This window comes from Vulpes lagopus, chromosome X (genome assembly GCF_018345385.1).
Source record: "Vulpes lagopus strain Blue_001 chromosome X, ASM1834538v1, whole genome shotgun sequence".
In the NCBI taxonomy this organism is placed as follows: Eukaryota; Metazoa; Chordata; class Mammalia; order Carnivora; family Canidae; genus Vulpes; species Vulpes lagopus.
The window spans coordinates 15,633,569-15,651,159 of NC_054848.1; the positions used below are offsets into that span (position 1 = coordinate 15,633,569).

Here is a 17,591-nt window from a genome sequence, read left to right on the forward strand (position 1 = left end):
TCCTAATCTCCTGCCTCAGGAATCCCAGCACCGTGCACTTTGAACTGAGGGGGTCAGGCAGGTCAAATGTCCATATTACTAAGAGCAAAAGGAGGCAGTTTATTTCAACAGTTCCCAAAATACAAAAGGCATTACTTCTCTGACCCTCCAACCATGAAAGCACAGGTAACATGGCAGGATACAAGAAGTCAAGGTTCTCCCAGAGAGAGAGACCTCTCCAGATCTCCTTTTCTGCATCAGTAAAGGAATCTCATAATAGCTTCCACATGCAGAGATAATGCTTCAGTGTGCATGGTACCAATCAGTGTGCATCAGTCTCAGCACACAAACTGGTTATATATCCCAAGAGTCTATCATGATTAACGATGAAAGTGACCATTTATGGACGGCCTTACATGGGTGAGGTGATTTATGTGCATTATTGCTATTAGAACTCATAATACACTTCCCCACAGAAATAATGGTACGATGACCCAATTTGGTCCCCCCTCCCAAGAAAGCCCATTTAATTCTCAACATCCCTGAGATACAGTGTCATTATCATAGGACCTAATTACCAGGTTCAACACTATTCCCGTGTACAAAAAGAGACACCAGGGCAGCTGGGACTAATGTATGATTCAGGACCTACAGCAACTCCCATTATCATAGGGTCAAGGACACTCACCACCTTCCCAGCTATACTAACTGTAGCTGAGCCTTGTTAGCAGAGAATCACCCCACCCCAAGCCAGAGAAGGCAGCAGGAGCTCCAAGATGCTTCACTTGCTCCAAAATCAACCTCCCATTATTTCCTACCATAGACCCTGGGATGGAATGGAGTCTGGGGGTGGGCTGTGGTGGGGTCCCTGGCATTGGCAGTAGAGGCAAAGGGTATACCTGAAGCCTGTGAGCCAACCAGCCAGAGCTGCTGTTTCTATGTATGACAGGCGATATGAGCCCGAGCTGCTGAAAGGCCAAGTGAAGAAGGTCGTCCGAGCACTTTTCTGGAAGTGGCTTTACCTCCACATTGGGAATCTGTCTATCATACTCTTGGTTAGATAAAAGAGACACAACTAACTGGAGAACACCACTCAAGTCAGATTTTTCCAAATGGAAAAGAAAGACGTTTCAGTATGATTTTGACAGGGCTGAGTTTAGAAAAGGAAGCCTGCGCCCCCAGGGAGTGCTGCACCACGAGGACAGTCGAGCGTCTTCCGACATTCACGCCATGACCTCGGCTCAGGACGGCACAAGAGATACACAGACGCCCACGTGGGAAGTTGGGTTAGCGACTGGGAGAACAAAGCTTCCCGGTCCTGACCTTTTGCTCCGTGAGCTGGAAAGGGCAGCAGAGAAGCTGGAGGGAGGAGAGCTTCAGGCCCTGGAGAAAGAAAGACCTGGAGTTCGTTCTCACCATCGCGGAAAGACACGCACGCTCACCCAAGGTGGGGCTGGCCTCTCAGCTGTCTGGTCCTACTAGTAAGGAAGCTGGCATGCGGTCGTCCTGAACACAGCACTTCTCACCACCAACGGGGTGTGTGTGTGTGTGTGTGTGTGTGTGTGTGTGCCATTTTTTCCCTCCAAGTTCCTCAAAGGATGCTGAGAAATGCAGTCTCATTCAGTTCATTTAAAAAAATAGTTATTAACTGGCAGTGAGAGCAGTGTATGGAAGCACAGTAATGTGAGCCACAGGGGAATACTGAAATGGCCTGGAGGCTGACGGTCACCTATCCAGAGGTGGATAGTGTGTGCCTGTGCACACGTGAAGGGGTGCGGCTCACGCCTTTACAGTGATAACCTACTACGCCACGGGGGTTAAGGCCGCACGACCAGAAGTGTACTCGTGAGCTTCTGTCACCGTCACCAGGCACAGGCTACAGAACAGAGGGGGAGGCTGGAGCAGCCCCTGCTGGTGTCCCCACCCCCTCCCTGCATGGGGGACTTCCTTACTTGACTTGGAGAGTTGTTCATCCTGCGAAATACCCAGGTCATCCGACTCCCCCGACAGCTCCTTGATGAAGTTGGAAGGAAACATTCCGGTCTTTCCATTGAGAACGCCTTCCCACCATCCTTCCTCTACCTGCACAGATGCAAACAAGAAGAGAGATGCAGTGCTCAGGTTAGACACTGGGGTTCCCGGTTTTCTCTCCCATCTGTATGGTGCACAGTACAGAGGCCACACAGGGAGAGCAGAAGGACCCAAAGCTTACAAGCTAACAGGGAATGCAATCGCAGACCTTAGAGCCTTGAGACTCAGACTCAGGAAAGGGGGCTGGACCTGGGGGCCAAAAACACAAGTGGAAAGGAATTAACAATGTATTTTCACTAACCTCAGACTGAAATTTGGCATTTACTTTGGTTATCAAATGTAGGTGAAACAGTAATAGTAGAAGGACCTGTGACTCGTCACCAAACCAATCGTGGACATTTTTGTATCATGTCACAGAAGCTGTGGGTATCTCCAGATATCGCTTGCACCCATCACTACCATCAAGCGGTAGTAGTTACCACACCTGCTGGGGACCTTATTATTTAGTGTATTCATACAGAATTATTTATTAATTATAAGAAATTAAACATAGATTATCATATCAAAATCTGCTTTTAAAATAGCTTGATAGCTATTTCAATGGTTCCCTTTGTAACTGTACATTTTATTTTTTATTATTTTTTATAGATTTTATTTATTTATTCATGAGAGACACACACACACACAGAGAGAGAGAGAGAGAGAGAGAGAGGCAGAGACACAGGCAGAGGAAGAAGCAGGCTCCTAGTAGGGAGCCCGATGAGGAACTTGATCCATGAACCCAGGATGGCTCCCCAAGCTGAAGGGAGATGCTCAACCCCTGAGCCACCCAGGTGTCCCTCCTATGTTTTATTTTATGCATTTAAAGCCATTATTTAACAAGTGACAATGGCTTCCTGGGCTACTAAACTAACTAGATGGCCTTAGGAAGACCCTTAAGAAGCCCTTAAGAAGCCCTGTGCTAAAAACTCAATCGGGGAAGGTAGGACTCCCTGCAGGGTTCTAGATTGCCCTGAGATGAAGTACAACAGTGCAGAAGGGAGGTAGGGAGGGCAGCCAGACTGCAGTCCTCTGGGCAGGGGAGTGAGAGCTGGGTCTGGGGGAGGCAGTGATAAGGGAGAAGGCAGGTACGGATTTGAAGGCCCTCTGAGCTGGTCTTGAGTCCCCAATTAGCTGGGACGAGCAAGAGGAAGATAAAAAGTCATCCCGAGATTTTGTGATGGAGCCACTAACAGAACAGCAGAAGTCAGAAGTCAGAACAGTGAAGTGGCTCCTTGAAGGAAAATAACAGGACATTCTGAGAACAAGGCAAGTATTAAGTTACTCACATGGTGCAAAAGGACTGAAAGAGACTGAACCTTTGGGATTTTTTTTTTAACATCCACACAAACTGATAAATACAATTTAACAGCTAAAACAAAACAAAAAAGATAAAGAATATTAAAGTCAAAAGACCAGTTCAAATCCTACTGAAGCTCAGCAGTTACATGACCTCATTCAAATTTCCTACCAAACTGAATCCTGGTTCCTTTCTATACAATAGGGATAATGAATATACTCCAACAGTGTTTGAGACAGATATATTATGATTCTACACTAGGGGCTAGGGACACAGAACTGTCCAGGACATGGCTCCCCCCACCCAAGCAGCTGACAATCTACCCAAGTAGAAGGGCTGGTGGTCGAAAGAGTGGAGAGAACATGTGTGACTAAAAACTCACAATGGAGGCACCTGGGTGGTTCAGTGGTTGAGTATCTGCCTTTGGCTCAGGTCGTGATCCCAGGGTCCTGGGATCAAGTCCCACATCAGGCTCCCCACAGGGAGCCTGCTTCTCCCTCTGCCTATGTCTCTGCCTCTCTCTATGTGTCTCTCATGAATAAATACATAAAAATCTTTAAAAAAAGAATACTTGCAATGGGAGGTAGAGAGGCAGGGAAATGCCATGACTCAGCACAAACCTAACTTGTTACACAAAGCCAAGCTCCCCCAGATCTGGGATGCTACAGGAAGGCTCAGAGAAAAAAAAAGAAATCAAAATTAAGGTTGGCCTTGAAGAGGAGAATGGGAGATGTATCTAAGTTAGGGAAGGAGGTGTGTGAGACACTCCAGAAAGGGGAAGCTGACAGAACCTGTGGAATGGAGACCACTAGAATGCTGTTTGGAGGCTTCGTGAGGGAACTCAGGGGATACAGGCTTGCAGAGTGGTGATTATATCTGCATGATCACAGAATCTTCGGGAAAGAATCCAGACATCCAGGCACAACTGTCCCAGTGACTATTCAATACCACACTGTGGCATTTAACAGCATCTCAGTTGAAACCATTCCATGTTTCTATGCCAACTCAACTGATATGTGTTATTCTTTCAAGGAGCTTTTTATAGGATTAGGATGGTTGGGAAAATTCGCCATGAGCCTGAATAGAAATAGTCACCGGATTTGTGGTGGGGGGATCCTTTGTGCTTGTCCTGAATAAGGAACCATAAAATGACCTTCTTTCTCCCAGAATCACAGGGCAGGAGGGAAAAACCAAGGGCATGGACCACAAATGAGCAGTCCCTAGCATAATCCCCGACAGTGTGGGGCAGCTGGGCCTATTCCACTTGATTCAGTTTGACAGTATCTAAAACATTCCTGTTCCCAAATAAGTGGCTCCAGCCTGAGATCCCTGAAGGAAGTACTCCTGATGTGTGGGATTGGTTAGCTGCCTGCTGGGAAAACAGGGGTGTCTTTACCTCACCACACCCCCAGATGCCTGTATCAATGTCACAGCACAGTCTGAGAGGAGTGGCCAACAGGGAAACAGCACAGGTCTATCATTAGCCACACTGTAAGTGGAGGGGCAGGCAGTAAAACCACGGCTCATTGCCTGGGAGGTACATTTCCCATTACAGGCGCCCTGGCAGTGGCAGGGTGTCTGGCCCCTGTGCCAGTGAGAACTGTTCAGTACTATTTTTTCCTATAGCTGGCTGCTTTAGTTGTAAGATTCAGGCTGGAGATATGAGAAAAAAGATCCTTACCCTCCCACTATCCCTCTTCACCAATATTCTAGAGTTCCACTTCCAGTATTAAGATGAGGGCATTGAAGCCCAGAGCAAATTCATTCATTCATTCATTCATTCATTCATTCATTCATTCAAAGAGTAAAGCATAGTACCTCACACTCTGAATTAAGTATGAAGAGCAGGGAAATCCTTAGGGGAAACCCTCCATGGGGATCTCTGAAGCCCTGACTCCGCCACAGAAGGATCTGCCCCGCTGTGAGGAGCAAAGGGGACCAAGAGACAGGAAAACTTTAGCCACTGTTCTTCATTAAGGACCACCAAGCCCAGGTCTATGTGTCCTCCCTATTCGACCAACATTTATTGAGCACCTGTCCTGCAGTGCTCTAGGACTTGGGAGCAGATTCACTGGTGAACAAAACAGAGAAAGACTGCTTGAGAAGCTCCTGCAACAAAGGAACATACAGAGCCTGCTTAGAAATCAAGCTTGCTTATGTTTGTTTCTATATTTAAAAGAGAGAAAGCAATGTGTCTCTTTGTAATAAACTGTAGATTATGGATGTTAGCAAGGGCTTAGCATTTCTGCTCCAAGGAGAGTAAGAAAGGGGAAGCGATATCCACCTTCTCCCCCACCAGCACACATTCCTCTACAGCCTGCCGCAGACCAGGCCTCTAGGCTGAGAACAGCCCCCACCCTGCACCCCTGGGCCCAACTCAGCCAGCTCTGGAGCCCAGGGCTCCATCCTGAGAGAGAACCCTATCTTCAGCCCAGAGCTGGGAATAGGTACCTTACACCTGGCAGTGTTTGAGAAAGAATGACACAGTAAAAGCACTTCAACAGTTTGTGGGGGGGAGGAGGCTGCAGTTCCCGTGTCTTCACAATCGCCAGCATCTAAGTGAGTTCATGGCCCAAGAAGCTCATCTCTAGCTATTTAGCCCTGTTGGAAGTTGAGTAAGCAGCAGGGTGAATTTCTACACTTCCATCCACCCAATTTTATACACATTAGATACATTTGTAAGGCACTACAGAAAGGATGCCTGTGGATGCAAAGATGACTATGCTGAGGTACATAGCTATTTGGAATAGTTTCGACATCAGAGTTGAGGTTTTACCTGTTAACTGTACTGAGAAATGCAACAACAGCTTTACCAAATCTAAAGTCTACCTCAAGGTGTGAATAGCAGGACAGAAAAACCCATTTAAGGGCTGTTATAGCTTTCTATGTGCAATTAACCCTTTGTAGCCCAAACCTCAGTCAGAAGCACACTGTGTGTGTGGGGGGGAATGTATTGGAGGGGGGAGAGTTGTGAGGGAAGCATGGTGGGGGGAGGCACATGGCGAAATGAGGTCAGCTTCATTGTTCCCAGAGCTGTTTTACCACTCTTTCCAGAAAGGACAATGGAAAAGTCAAGCTTTAAGGAAAGGCCTACACCTTAACATTACTAAAAGTTTCCTCAAAATTTTTTCAGACTTCATAGGTTCTATTTCTAGGAATTTAACCATTTTCTCTAGGCGGTCCAATTTGTTGGTGGATAATTGCTCACAGTAGTCTCTTTCGATCCTCTGTAATTCTGTGTTGTCATTTGTAACCTCTCCTCTTTTCTGATTTTATTTATTTGAGTCCCCTTTTTTGTCTTGGCGAGGCTAGTTAAAGATCTATTTTATCTTTTCGGAAGACCAACTCTTAGTTTCACTGATCTTTTCTATTATCTTTTTAGACTAGATTTTATTTACTCACTCTCTAATCTTGGTTATTTCCTTCCTTCTACCAATCCTGTACTTTATTTTTTCTTTTTTAAGTTCCTTGAGAGTATTACACTAAGTGAAATAAGACTGGTGGTTGCCAGAGGCAGGGGCTGGGTGTAGGTGAAGTAGGTGAAGGTGGTCAAAAGGTACAAAATTCTAGCTCTAAGATAAATAAATCCCAGGGATATAATGTGTAGTATGATGACTATAGTTAACAGTGGTGTATCATATATTTGAAAGCTAGTAAGAGAGTAGACCTTAAAAAAAAATTCTAACTATGTGCGATGATGGATGGTAATTAAACCCATTGCTGTAATCAGATCACACTATATACATGTATCAATTATGCTGTATGCCTAAAACTAATACCATGTTTTATGTAAATTATAGATCGAAAAAAAATTATTCAGAAATAATTAAATGAGAATTTCCAACCAGCCTTTTCTTCTTTGAGAGGTAAGGGAACGTATTTTGAAAATTTTTAGAACACCAGAGAAATAGTTTTTTAAAGTTTTTAAAATTGAGGCATAATTCATATAATGCACACATCTTAACAGTACAAGTCAGTCAGTTTTCACATATGCACCCATGTAACCCACACCTCCATCAATGTACAGAAAACTGCCATCACTCCAGAAAATTCCCTGTACCCCTTCCTAGTCAATCTACCTCCTCAGGTAACCACTCATCTGATTTCTATCGCCTATGATTTATTTCACCTTTTCTAGAACTTCATGTAAATGTTCTAACACATAGTTTTTCCTTTTGAATATTGCCGGAAAAAATACAATTTTTTTCTAGAAAACATCTTTTTCTATTAGTGGAATTGGTGAAAAAATGTTTTTAAGGGAACCACTCCCTGAAGGCATGAACACTTACATTATTTTCCATTTTAGTTGCTTTAAATAACCATCCCTGTTGATTTTGGGACATGAAAGCTGGTTGTGCTAAAGAGAGACAAGTGTTATCTAGGTCCTATATGCCTGGGCCAATATTTTCCCCCAACTCCTGTGTACTTCATAGTCTGATTACCTCTTTCCGGCAAGGCCACAACATTCCACAGACATGGGAAAGTGATTTTTTATTCCCTCATTATTCTGAGAATAAGCCTATTCCACATGAAAGAGGCCCCTCAAAAGGAAAATTTGCAGAGTAATTCAAAGGGAAATTACTGAAGAAAACATATACAATTTCTATTTAAGACGTTAGCAAACTCTGCCCAACGAGACAGAGCTACATGCATGATTTGCCTCACAGTGGAAAGGGTTTTTGGTAGAACTTTTCTAGACATCCTTCAGCAACACAGACAGTCCTGTCCTTCAAAATAGCTACAGGTTAATCTACAGGTCCCCAAATTGTAAAATGACTACGCTAAGGCCTTACTGTCATTCCAACTTGAAAATATGAACAAAGAGTAAATCAAACCATCAAGATAACCTCTTTCTGATGAATCAAGATCCTGAAGCTTTGTCCCGTCACTATTCCCAGGTGAGAAAATTGTCTACAGGGATGTGTTAATCTTAGAAAACCTGTCTGTAAGGAATCTTCCAATGGGGGTATTCCTTTAAAGTTCAGTGTGGGAGGCACCGCCACTTAGCTCATCAGCATTTTGTTGCCTGGCCAGCTTCTGCTTCCTTTACTCCACACCTGCCCTGGAAGCTTCCCAGGTCATCCCTGACTCCAGAGTAAGGCTGTACTAACACCCAGTCCTCACCACTCCAGATGAGCCCAGCGCCTTACACAATACACCCTGTGCTTGCTGAAATGATCAAAATACTTCTCACCTTCCAGGTGCCTGCGGTTGAAACTCCTCCTGTTCTAGGAAGCATCTTCTTCACCCTCAGGGAGGGCCTTTGTTTTTAAATTCCTTCCTCCTTTGTCAAGGCCAGCGTTTCCCACTCTTATCCCATCTTGGGTTATTCATTAACTTCTTAGCTGTGCAAATCTTAAGCTCCCTGACTATACCGAACATGTTTCAAAGCAAAGATTCTGTTCAATAAATCTCTCAATCTCCACGAACACAGCTTTTGCCACAGAGCAGATATTTGAAAAATCCCATGGCTATGCAAATCTCTTACAAATAGATTTTAACTTGCAAATATGTTGCTTTTATACAGTTGTAGTCTATTTTGTGTGCTGATGATTCTAATCTAATCACTTTTTCTTCTAATCGTGGCTGCCCTCTCCTTAACATGCTCTCTCACTTGTGCACATTACATCATCAGACGTGTCCACCCGAAGTTTTTTTGAAGAAATGACTGTAGAGCAGCCTCAGTTCTTTGGATTATCACATTCTAATAAACAAATTTTTATATTAATGCTATCTCCTTTTTTTCTGAAAAGATAAGAAACGCTTCTACAGCAAGGGGTGCCTTGATGGGTAAGAATTTGGGTATGCTTGGATCCCCTATTAATTAATCACCTTTTATTTTTTTAATTAATTAATCAACTTTTAAATGACCTTGACTTCTCTCAGGCAAGCATAAAACAAGCATAAAACATCTTTCTTCATATGCAAGTCTTTGAAGTTCTTAAGACCAAGAATAAAATGAGGAATACCTGCTATTTTGGGTCCCTGGACCCAGTTCCAATGTGTGTGGGGAGGGGGTGAGAGAAGTTTCCCCACACCAACAAGCAATTCTTCAGACATCAGTTGAGTGTCCTACCACTTAACTCAATTCTGACATTATCTACCCAGAGACAGCTCCATATCCCACAGGTTAAGAGCTCAGTCCTACAGGACTGCTCTGTTCCCCACCCCCTACTTTAGCACCAGTTGCAAGTCCAGGTTGTCACCCATACTTCTGATCCACTGGCTATAAATCAGAGGTTTCCATGATCCCCTCCTTGGGTTCAATTAATTTCCCAGAGTGGCTCACAGAACTCAGAGAAACATTTTACTTACCAGATCACTGATTTATTAGAAAAGGATATGATTCAGGAATAGTCCGATGGAAGAGATGCACAGGTCAAGGCACGGGGAAAGGGCGTGGAGCTTCCAGACCCTCTCCAGGCACCACTCTCCACGCACCTCCACATGTTCACCAACCCAGAAGCTCTCTGAATCCTGTCCTTTGGGGTTTCTACGGAGGCTTCATTACATAGGCATGGTTGATTAAATCACTGGCCACTGGCAACTGATTTGACCTCCAGCACCCACCCTCCCCAAGGTCAGTGGGAGGGACTGAAATGTCCAACCCTTTAACCTACTGTTGGCTCCACTGGCAGTGGGGGGCTCCTTTGCTTAGGTGTTTCAAAGGTTACCCCGTTAACATAACAAGAGACCCCTCTATCACTCTTTTAAGAAAGCCCAAGAGTTTTAGGAGCTCAGTGCCAGAAATGGGCCAGAGACCAGATTATATATAGTTCTCATTATAATTCACAATATCATAACTGCCCATCCGTACCCACAAATGTTGTCTGAGTTTAAGTTAAAGTTCTGAAGAATTTCAACAACCCATTTAACTCGAGCTGGAGAACCAAACCCAATGTTTTGGGTGTGAGATGATGCCTAAGTTTCTTGAAAGTACAAGTTACCATCTTTGCAAACTCTAAGGCCAGGTCAGGCTTTAAATCTGAAATTAAGACCATTGGTCTCCAGCCATCCTGACTAGGGACCACTGAAAAATACCGCAAAAACAAACCACAAGGAACAAATAAAAGCTAGAATCTCTGAATATCCCTTGGGTCACCACAGAGAGAGACTGGCTGACACCAAGGTCATCCCAACACAAGAAGAAAAGTAGCTCCTTTCCCAGGCTCTAGGTAACACAGACAGGGAAACGAAGAGGTTTCAATGCCTTTTTCAAAAAAAAAAAAAAAATAGGCCAACAAGCCAAGTTTGAAACTCCAGAGGCCTTCAAATGCCATTTCTCCTGACGAATATGCCATCTCTGCATGAATTCCGTCTGCACTGATCAGTCTTTTCCACTCTGGACAAAAGTGGCACAAGTGTATATTTACAGTGATTTCTTTAAAAAAAATCTAAGAACTCGGTTTGCAATTTTTTCTTTCAAACTGGTAGCCTGGTTCCTTTAGGTTTGCAAATATGAACCTAATGATGAGAGTAGAGGCACTATCTCTAGCCAGTAGGCAGAAGCATGCTAAATGCTGTTTAGAGGAAGGTAACTTTGCCAGGTGCCCTGAGCCCGGACAGCCTTGCATTCCCCATTCCTTCTCTGAGCCATCTGCATGGGCCCCTCTGGGGTGAGCTCTCCGGGCTAGCAGCCAATTCAGGCCAGATAAGGGTTGGGCTATGTCTACCCAAACCCACGTAAGCCCACTGCTCTGTTAGACCACCATGTGGTCACAGAGCTCAAAAAATATGTAAGTGTGAAGAGAAAGTCAGTGGTGAGAAAGAATAATGGTGAACGATGTGAAAGTTAAAAAAAAGGAAAAAAAACCTGCTGCCAAATTAGGTGTAGATGAAACAACCAGAAGACACTGGGGGCAGTGGACCGTAGAACTTTATTTAGAAGGAATGAGTACTCTGATTGCTTCCCTTGTGTTGTTGTCAATCCATTTTTTAAAAAAGTGATGGAAATCATGAAGGAGGCAACACGGAGGCAGAGAGGACATAACTCAAACCAGCAAACCTGCATTTAAGAAGAACACCTTGACTCTATGAACTTATGGTGACAAACGGCAAATGAATGCACATTTTCATATTTTATGGCAAAATTAAATAGGATATATATTATCTTTTTTTAGGATACATAGTATCTTAATAAAATTGTCTTAATTAAATAAGATATATATATCTAATTAAATTAATATATACAAAATATCATGTTTTACGATTGATTCTTTTTTTTTATTCTTTTTTTTTTTAAAGATTTTTTATTTATCCATTCATAGAGACACAGAGAGAGAGAGAGGGGCAGAGGCACAGGCAGAGGGAAAAGCAGGCTCCATGCAGGGAGCCTGACGTGGGACTCGATCCAGGGTCTCCAGGATCAAACCCCGGGCCGCAGGCGGCACCAAACCACTGCACCACGGGGGCTGCCCTACAATTGATTCTCTACTTGATTCAACCTTTTTCAACAAACCAGTCCATACCCCCAAAATCCTCTGAAGAGTTGTCTGGGGTTTTTTGCTCCTTTAGGGAAAGGGGTGTGTGTACATTTGTGTGGGTGTATAGCTTTGGGATACTGTAGGATCAATCTATTAATCACTCAATAAAAATATAACATATTTATACACACATACACAACATCACCTATTATACTTTTATTGCCCGATAGACTGATTGGTTTCATAGTCTTGCAAAGCTAATACTATGGTCTTACCTCAATCTGTCCCTATGACTGAAGAGTTTTTATTGATTTGGGATGTTAATTAATTTCCAGTGGAATGAGAAAATATCCACTGGCATTTATACATCCATTATAAAAAGGCATATTTTACATTATGGCCAAGTATCTGCAATATTACAAGTAAATTGCCATAATGGGAAAATTCATTTTTTGATAATGTAATTTTTAATATGGTTTAAAAGGCCAACCTTTACATTTTGTTTTACATAAATATCTGAGGCTACATATCTTTCCTTTTTCCTCTGTGAAGCAAGCCCATCATGAAATCTAGCATGGAACTGGTGGTGAGTGAACAGGACGCTGGTCCTGCAGGTGGCAGGGATGCCCTACATCATCACTGAGAGAAGAATAATACCTGCAATCCCTCCTCTCCTTCAGCGATCCATGCCTGCTTTCTCTACAGCCAACAGGCAGGCAAGGGCAGGCACTATCTCCCAGAAATGTGTTAATAATCTTCCTTATTTTGATTTGTATTACATAAAACATTATTACAACATTAAAGGAAAAACTGTCTTCTGTGACACAATCAGTTTCAATTCTTGTTCCCTTTCAGTCTTTAATCACATGTGCGGAGATATATTTTACATGGCTATGTCCTAATGTATGCAATTTTGTGTCCTGATCGTTCATTTATTTTGCAAAAAAAAATCTTTTCAGACTTCCATTTATTCATTTACTTATTCAGCAAGCATTTATTAAAGTACATACTAGGTTTCAGGCACTCTTTCAGGTACCACGTATGTAAAGATAGATCAAGACAAGATCCCGCTGTTGAAAGCTCTCAGGTTAACAGAATTTAACAGAAAATTACCTTGCACATTATTGTAATAAATATAGATTTAAAGACCTCTGGGTTTACCATCTTAATGTCTTCACGATCTTCTAGCTGGATAATATCACTTAATTCACATAATTATTCTCTCTCTTGATTATTTTTCATTATCACAAGCAATTAACTCAATTCACATATTCTTTTTCTGTTAACCATTTTCTTTGGATAAATTCCTGGGAGTGAGCTTACTGGCTCACAGGATGTTAATTCAGATTTGTACAGCTCTTGCCATACCCTGCTAAATAGCTGCATATTAGGATCTTAAAGATATACAAAGTTACCACTTCTCGGTATTACCAACAGTCTTACCACAAAATGTTTTCTTAGGATTCTCAAAAAGCAGGAGCCGTTCTCCTCTTAATTTACATTTATTTAATTAATAGCAGTGTGGAACATTTCTTCATGGTAAAGGTTTTTCTTTCTCTCTGTGGGACTTGTATTTATGACAGATTTATCTACCACTTATCATTGTTACAGTATCTTCCTAATATATTTTCATATGTGATATATATAATAACTTCTCATGATTTATTGCAAAATGTTTATTTGTTGTTCTCTGAGTTTGGTTTTTTTGTTGTTGTTTTTGGTTTTTTTTTTAGCTAAACTTGCTTCAAATTATACCAAAATTTTAACTTTTTTTAAAAAAAATTATTAGTCATACTGTTTATTATTCCCTTTGGAATTTCTCCCACGGATTCAGTCTTAAGAAATTTGTCCTTCTGGGAAGCCTGAGTCGCTCAGCAGTTGAATGTCTGCCTTCGGCTCAGGGCGTGATCCCAGGATCTGGATTGAGTCCCAAATCGGGCTCCCTGCGAGGAGCCTGCTTCTCCTTCTGCCTGTGTCTCTGCCTCTCTCTCTCTGTTTCTCTCATGAATAAATAAATAAAATCTTTAAAAAAAAAAAAAAGAAATTTGTCCTTCTACCCCTGGCATAAATGTTCTACACTGTTGTCTGTTCATGTTTCATTTATTCAACTTTCAACAAATGTCTCCTATGTGTCCTGCTTGGCAACAGGGATAAAAAAAAAAATGATGAATGAGGGGTGTTTATGTGGCTCAGTTGGTTAAGTGTCCAACTCTTGATTTTAACTCAAGTCATTATCTCAGGGTTGTAAGATCAAGCACCTAGTCAGGCTCCACTTTGGGCATGGAGCCTGCCTAAGATTCTCTCTCTCCCTCTGCCCCCCCCCCCCCCCACTCGCACATGTACTCTCTCTCTCTCTCTCTCTCTCTCAAAAAATGATGAATGAATGGCATGTCAATACAAATTCTCCAAAACTGAGAAATAGGCGATAGAGGTTACTTTGTGCCCTCCCAGTGCCAATGGGAGTCCCAATAACTGATTCTTTAGAGATACATATCTTTGTTTGACACCCTATTCACTATTTATGATTCCTTTAGTGTGGATGTTAACTGGCAGAACCAAGAGCGATGAGAATGATTCTGTTCAGATAGCAATAAAAATGAATCTTGACTGCCAGAGATGCAAGTGCCTTATTCCCTAGAAGAGACAATCTCAAAGGTTACAGTTTATTGCCCTGTAGGATACTGTGTAGTTTTACATCTGACTTAGCAATCTTTTTTTTAAAAAAAGGTTTTATTTATTTACTCATGAAAGACAGAGAGAGAGAGAGAGAGAGAGAGGCAGAGACATAGGCAGAGGGGAAAGCAGGCTCCCCAAAGGGAGCCCATTGCGGGACTTGATCCCAGGACCCTGGGATCACGACCTGAGCCAAAGGCAGATGCTCAACCACTAAGCCACCCAGGTGCCCTGACTTAGCAATCTTAATCAAGTATTTTCCTTTTTAGTTATAAATATTTTGCTCTTCCACAATTCTCTTTGAGCCAGCCATACCATCTTGCACATCCCCTTGTTATAGGGTTAAATAAGGCTTTGACACATGCTCATTTTATGCTTGTAGGGGCATCAGGGAATCTGGTGGCTAGCATCAGCCCTGCTACTTGGACCCACATCACAGTTCACTTAATCTCCTCCTTGACTTCTAGCTTCCTTTTTATTTTTTATTTTTTGTAAACCATGGGTTTCTATAAGGTCAAATGGTACTCATGAAACCAAAGCTACCAGAGAACTGTATTTCTATAGAGAGGTACATGCGTTGAATCAGAATGAATGATCAGGTGCCAGATCTGAAGTCCAGGATTGCCCAGAGTGGGAGAGTGGAGCCTGAGAAGCCTGTGCCAGTGTGTGGGGAGCCAGGACCAAGCAGGAATAAGATAATGTGGTGTAGTGGAGAGAACAGGGTCTCCAGCCAGGTGGACCTGGCTCCAACCCTCAGCCTTAACTCTTCTAGGGTCTCCTTAGCCTCTTTTCTCATCCACAAGATGAAGTGCTTGTGATAGGCCATCCAATGCGCTCATGTGTAAAGAACCTTGTCATGCCTATCACATACCAGTCTTCTATAAGAGTCACTTCTTTTCCTTCCCTTTGAATCCAGTGTCCCCCAGGATGAAAACCAAATTCACCCTCTAGAGATGGCTCAGGGTCACTCTGGATAGCCAGAGTCTACTAGCAATTGAAGCAGAGGAGAAAAAGCTGTGGCAGTGGACTGGAAACCCAGAAGCACCAAGCACACCATGTGAAAAAGACCATAATTTCAAATGGCCCACACCTGCTCCTCGTGGGCTTGGCAGCATTCCTCTCTGGGAATCCTTTCCTTTGAGAAGAGACTCAACCTGATAGCGTGTAAGGTCTTGTTAAGCTCTAGCATCCGCCACAGCAAGGTCAACCAGGGGTGGGTCCTGACAGCCCACAGGAGATCACCCGCCCACCCACCTGGCACACTTACCTCTCCTACCACCTCTATGATGTCGCCAACTTTCAGCTCAAGCTCATCGTCATTCTGGGGCAGGTAGCTGAATGCCACCTGGCAACGGCGCCTCCGTCGCTCGCCTGGATGGGAAAAGCAAAATATTTAGATATAGCTCTTGTCTCAAAATTAGATTTTTAAAGAGAGGCTTCCTAGGCATGCAGGCAAATTAAGCTGACTTGTCTCAAATATGCTCTCTGGGACATGGCTAGAGGCACGGCAGCCCTGGTCTCAGAGAGAGAGGCAGTAGAAAGCAGAGCAATGCTTCTTGGTCTTTTAAAAGCTGCTGGGTCAGAAAGGCATGGATATGAGAAACTGATCCGTTGGTGCAGAAGGCAAAAACCCCACCCCTGAAGCGCTGGAGCACAGTGTTGCCTTAAACGCTTTTCCACGGATGGGGCTTTGTATTTTGCTGCTGTTGACTTTTAATGAAAGCTGATGTGATGTAGAATAAAAAGAATGGTCTGCTTCTAATGCTAGCAAGGCAGAGGAAATTTTCCCCAAATGTGCAAAGGAAAAGATAAAGTAGCCTGGCCTTTTTCTTACTAATCAGCACCCTTTCAACATGCTGGAACTCAGGCCTGATAAGCAAAGGCTAGTTAGATTTCAGCCCGCCCTTGGTGCCATTTCAAATGCCCCACAGGGGTTCAACAGATCCACTTCGGTCCACTCCCTTCTGTCCCAGGGGACCCATTAGCAGGATCCCTGGCTGCTCACACAGAGCCAACCCAGGCAAATCAAGATAAAAGCCAGGACCACACTTCACTTGACCGGAGGACACTGAAGGTTCCAGCATCTCGCTCATCCTGAGGAGCCCAACTGGGAGGCCCAGGCTTAGATCTGGTTCAGGTACAGAAACAACTGTCCACACCACAGACATGCCCTGTGGGCAGAAAGAACATGCATGTGGTATGTACGATAGGGTGGGGTAGGGGGACAGACGGAGAGACAGCAGTGGCGGCCCAAGCCAAGGAGAGGTGGATAGCAGAGAAGTGAGACCAGCATTGCTCCAAAGTTTGTTGCTCAAGGCTCACCACCTCATATTGTTCCCTCCTGCCACCACATGGCCTAGAAAACCAAAGCGATCAACGACCTCAAGGAAACACATTTAGAAATGCTGCCATTCTTTTTGGATACTGCCTACAGTGATTCTTTTCCTTTTCTAGTCCTTTCCCGGAGAAAGCAAATCCCTGCGGGAGTGATCCCAGGCCACACTAAGGCCCCACGCGGCATGACATCACACAAAGGGGAAGGTCTGCTACATCGGATGTGCTCACTGATCAATATGTCTCAAAAGCCTAGTTCTCTCTGTTCTATTTTTCTCTGCCTGCATCTCACTAGGGGAAGAACCGAGTCGAACAGAAGGAAGGGGGCTGAGGTTCAGAATCAATATCTTGTCTAATCACATCTCTGGTGACTATACAAATACACTCCACACCTTCGTGCAAAACCACAAGCCACCTGGTCCTGAGGGAGAACAAATGCAGAGCTCCTGGGCCCTGCCAGCTGCTGACTGCACTGTCTGATGGCCAAGGGTGAGCCATGGAGGGCTCGGCTCTCCCAAGCAGTGAGGGCCCATCCCAGCTGGCTTCTCCCCAGGGTGGGACAGGCGGGGAGGAGGGATTGGGGAAGAGTGGTACTCCAGAGCAAAGAATTCCACTGTGGCTCCATGGCTTCCAATGCAACAGGAGGCAAATTCAGCAATCTGTGTTATAACAGGTACGGACTCCTCATTCTAGCACAGAAGGTCTGGACAACGAGGCAATCTCGGCACCCATCTCCTACTCCCTGTGACTTCCCTGCCCCCATATATATACCTCTTATTATAAATCGGTAAGAGCTTTTATTTGCTAGATGT

At 43.7% G+C, this 17,591-nt stretch overlaps 1 protein-coding gene across 8 annotated transcripts in view; it reads right to left on the reverse strand.

Moving 5' to 3' along the window:
• Positions 1-17,591, reverse strand: part of SH3KBP1 (SH3 domain containing kinase binding protein 1) — a 342,506-nt gene that overhangs the window by 145,806 nt on the left and 179,109 nt on the right. For 4 of the 8 annotated variants that reach the window (XM_041740050.1, XM_041740046.1, XM_041740049.1 and 1 more), the window contains 3 exons: positions 15,713-15,816; positions 1,932-2,061; positions 1,303-1,362 (listed from right to left, as the gene is read on the reverse strand). In XM_041740050.1, the coding sequence (XP_041595984.1) occupies positions 1,303-1,362; positions 1,932-2,061; positions 15,713-15,816 (294 nt within the window). The remainder of the gene's footprint in view (positions 1-1,302; positions 1,363-1,931; positions 2,062-15,712; positions 15,817-17,591) is intronic. The other 4 variants (XM_041740052.1, XM_041740047.1, XM_041740053.1 and 1 more) reach the window with 1 other exon arrangement.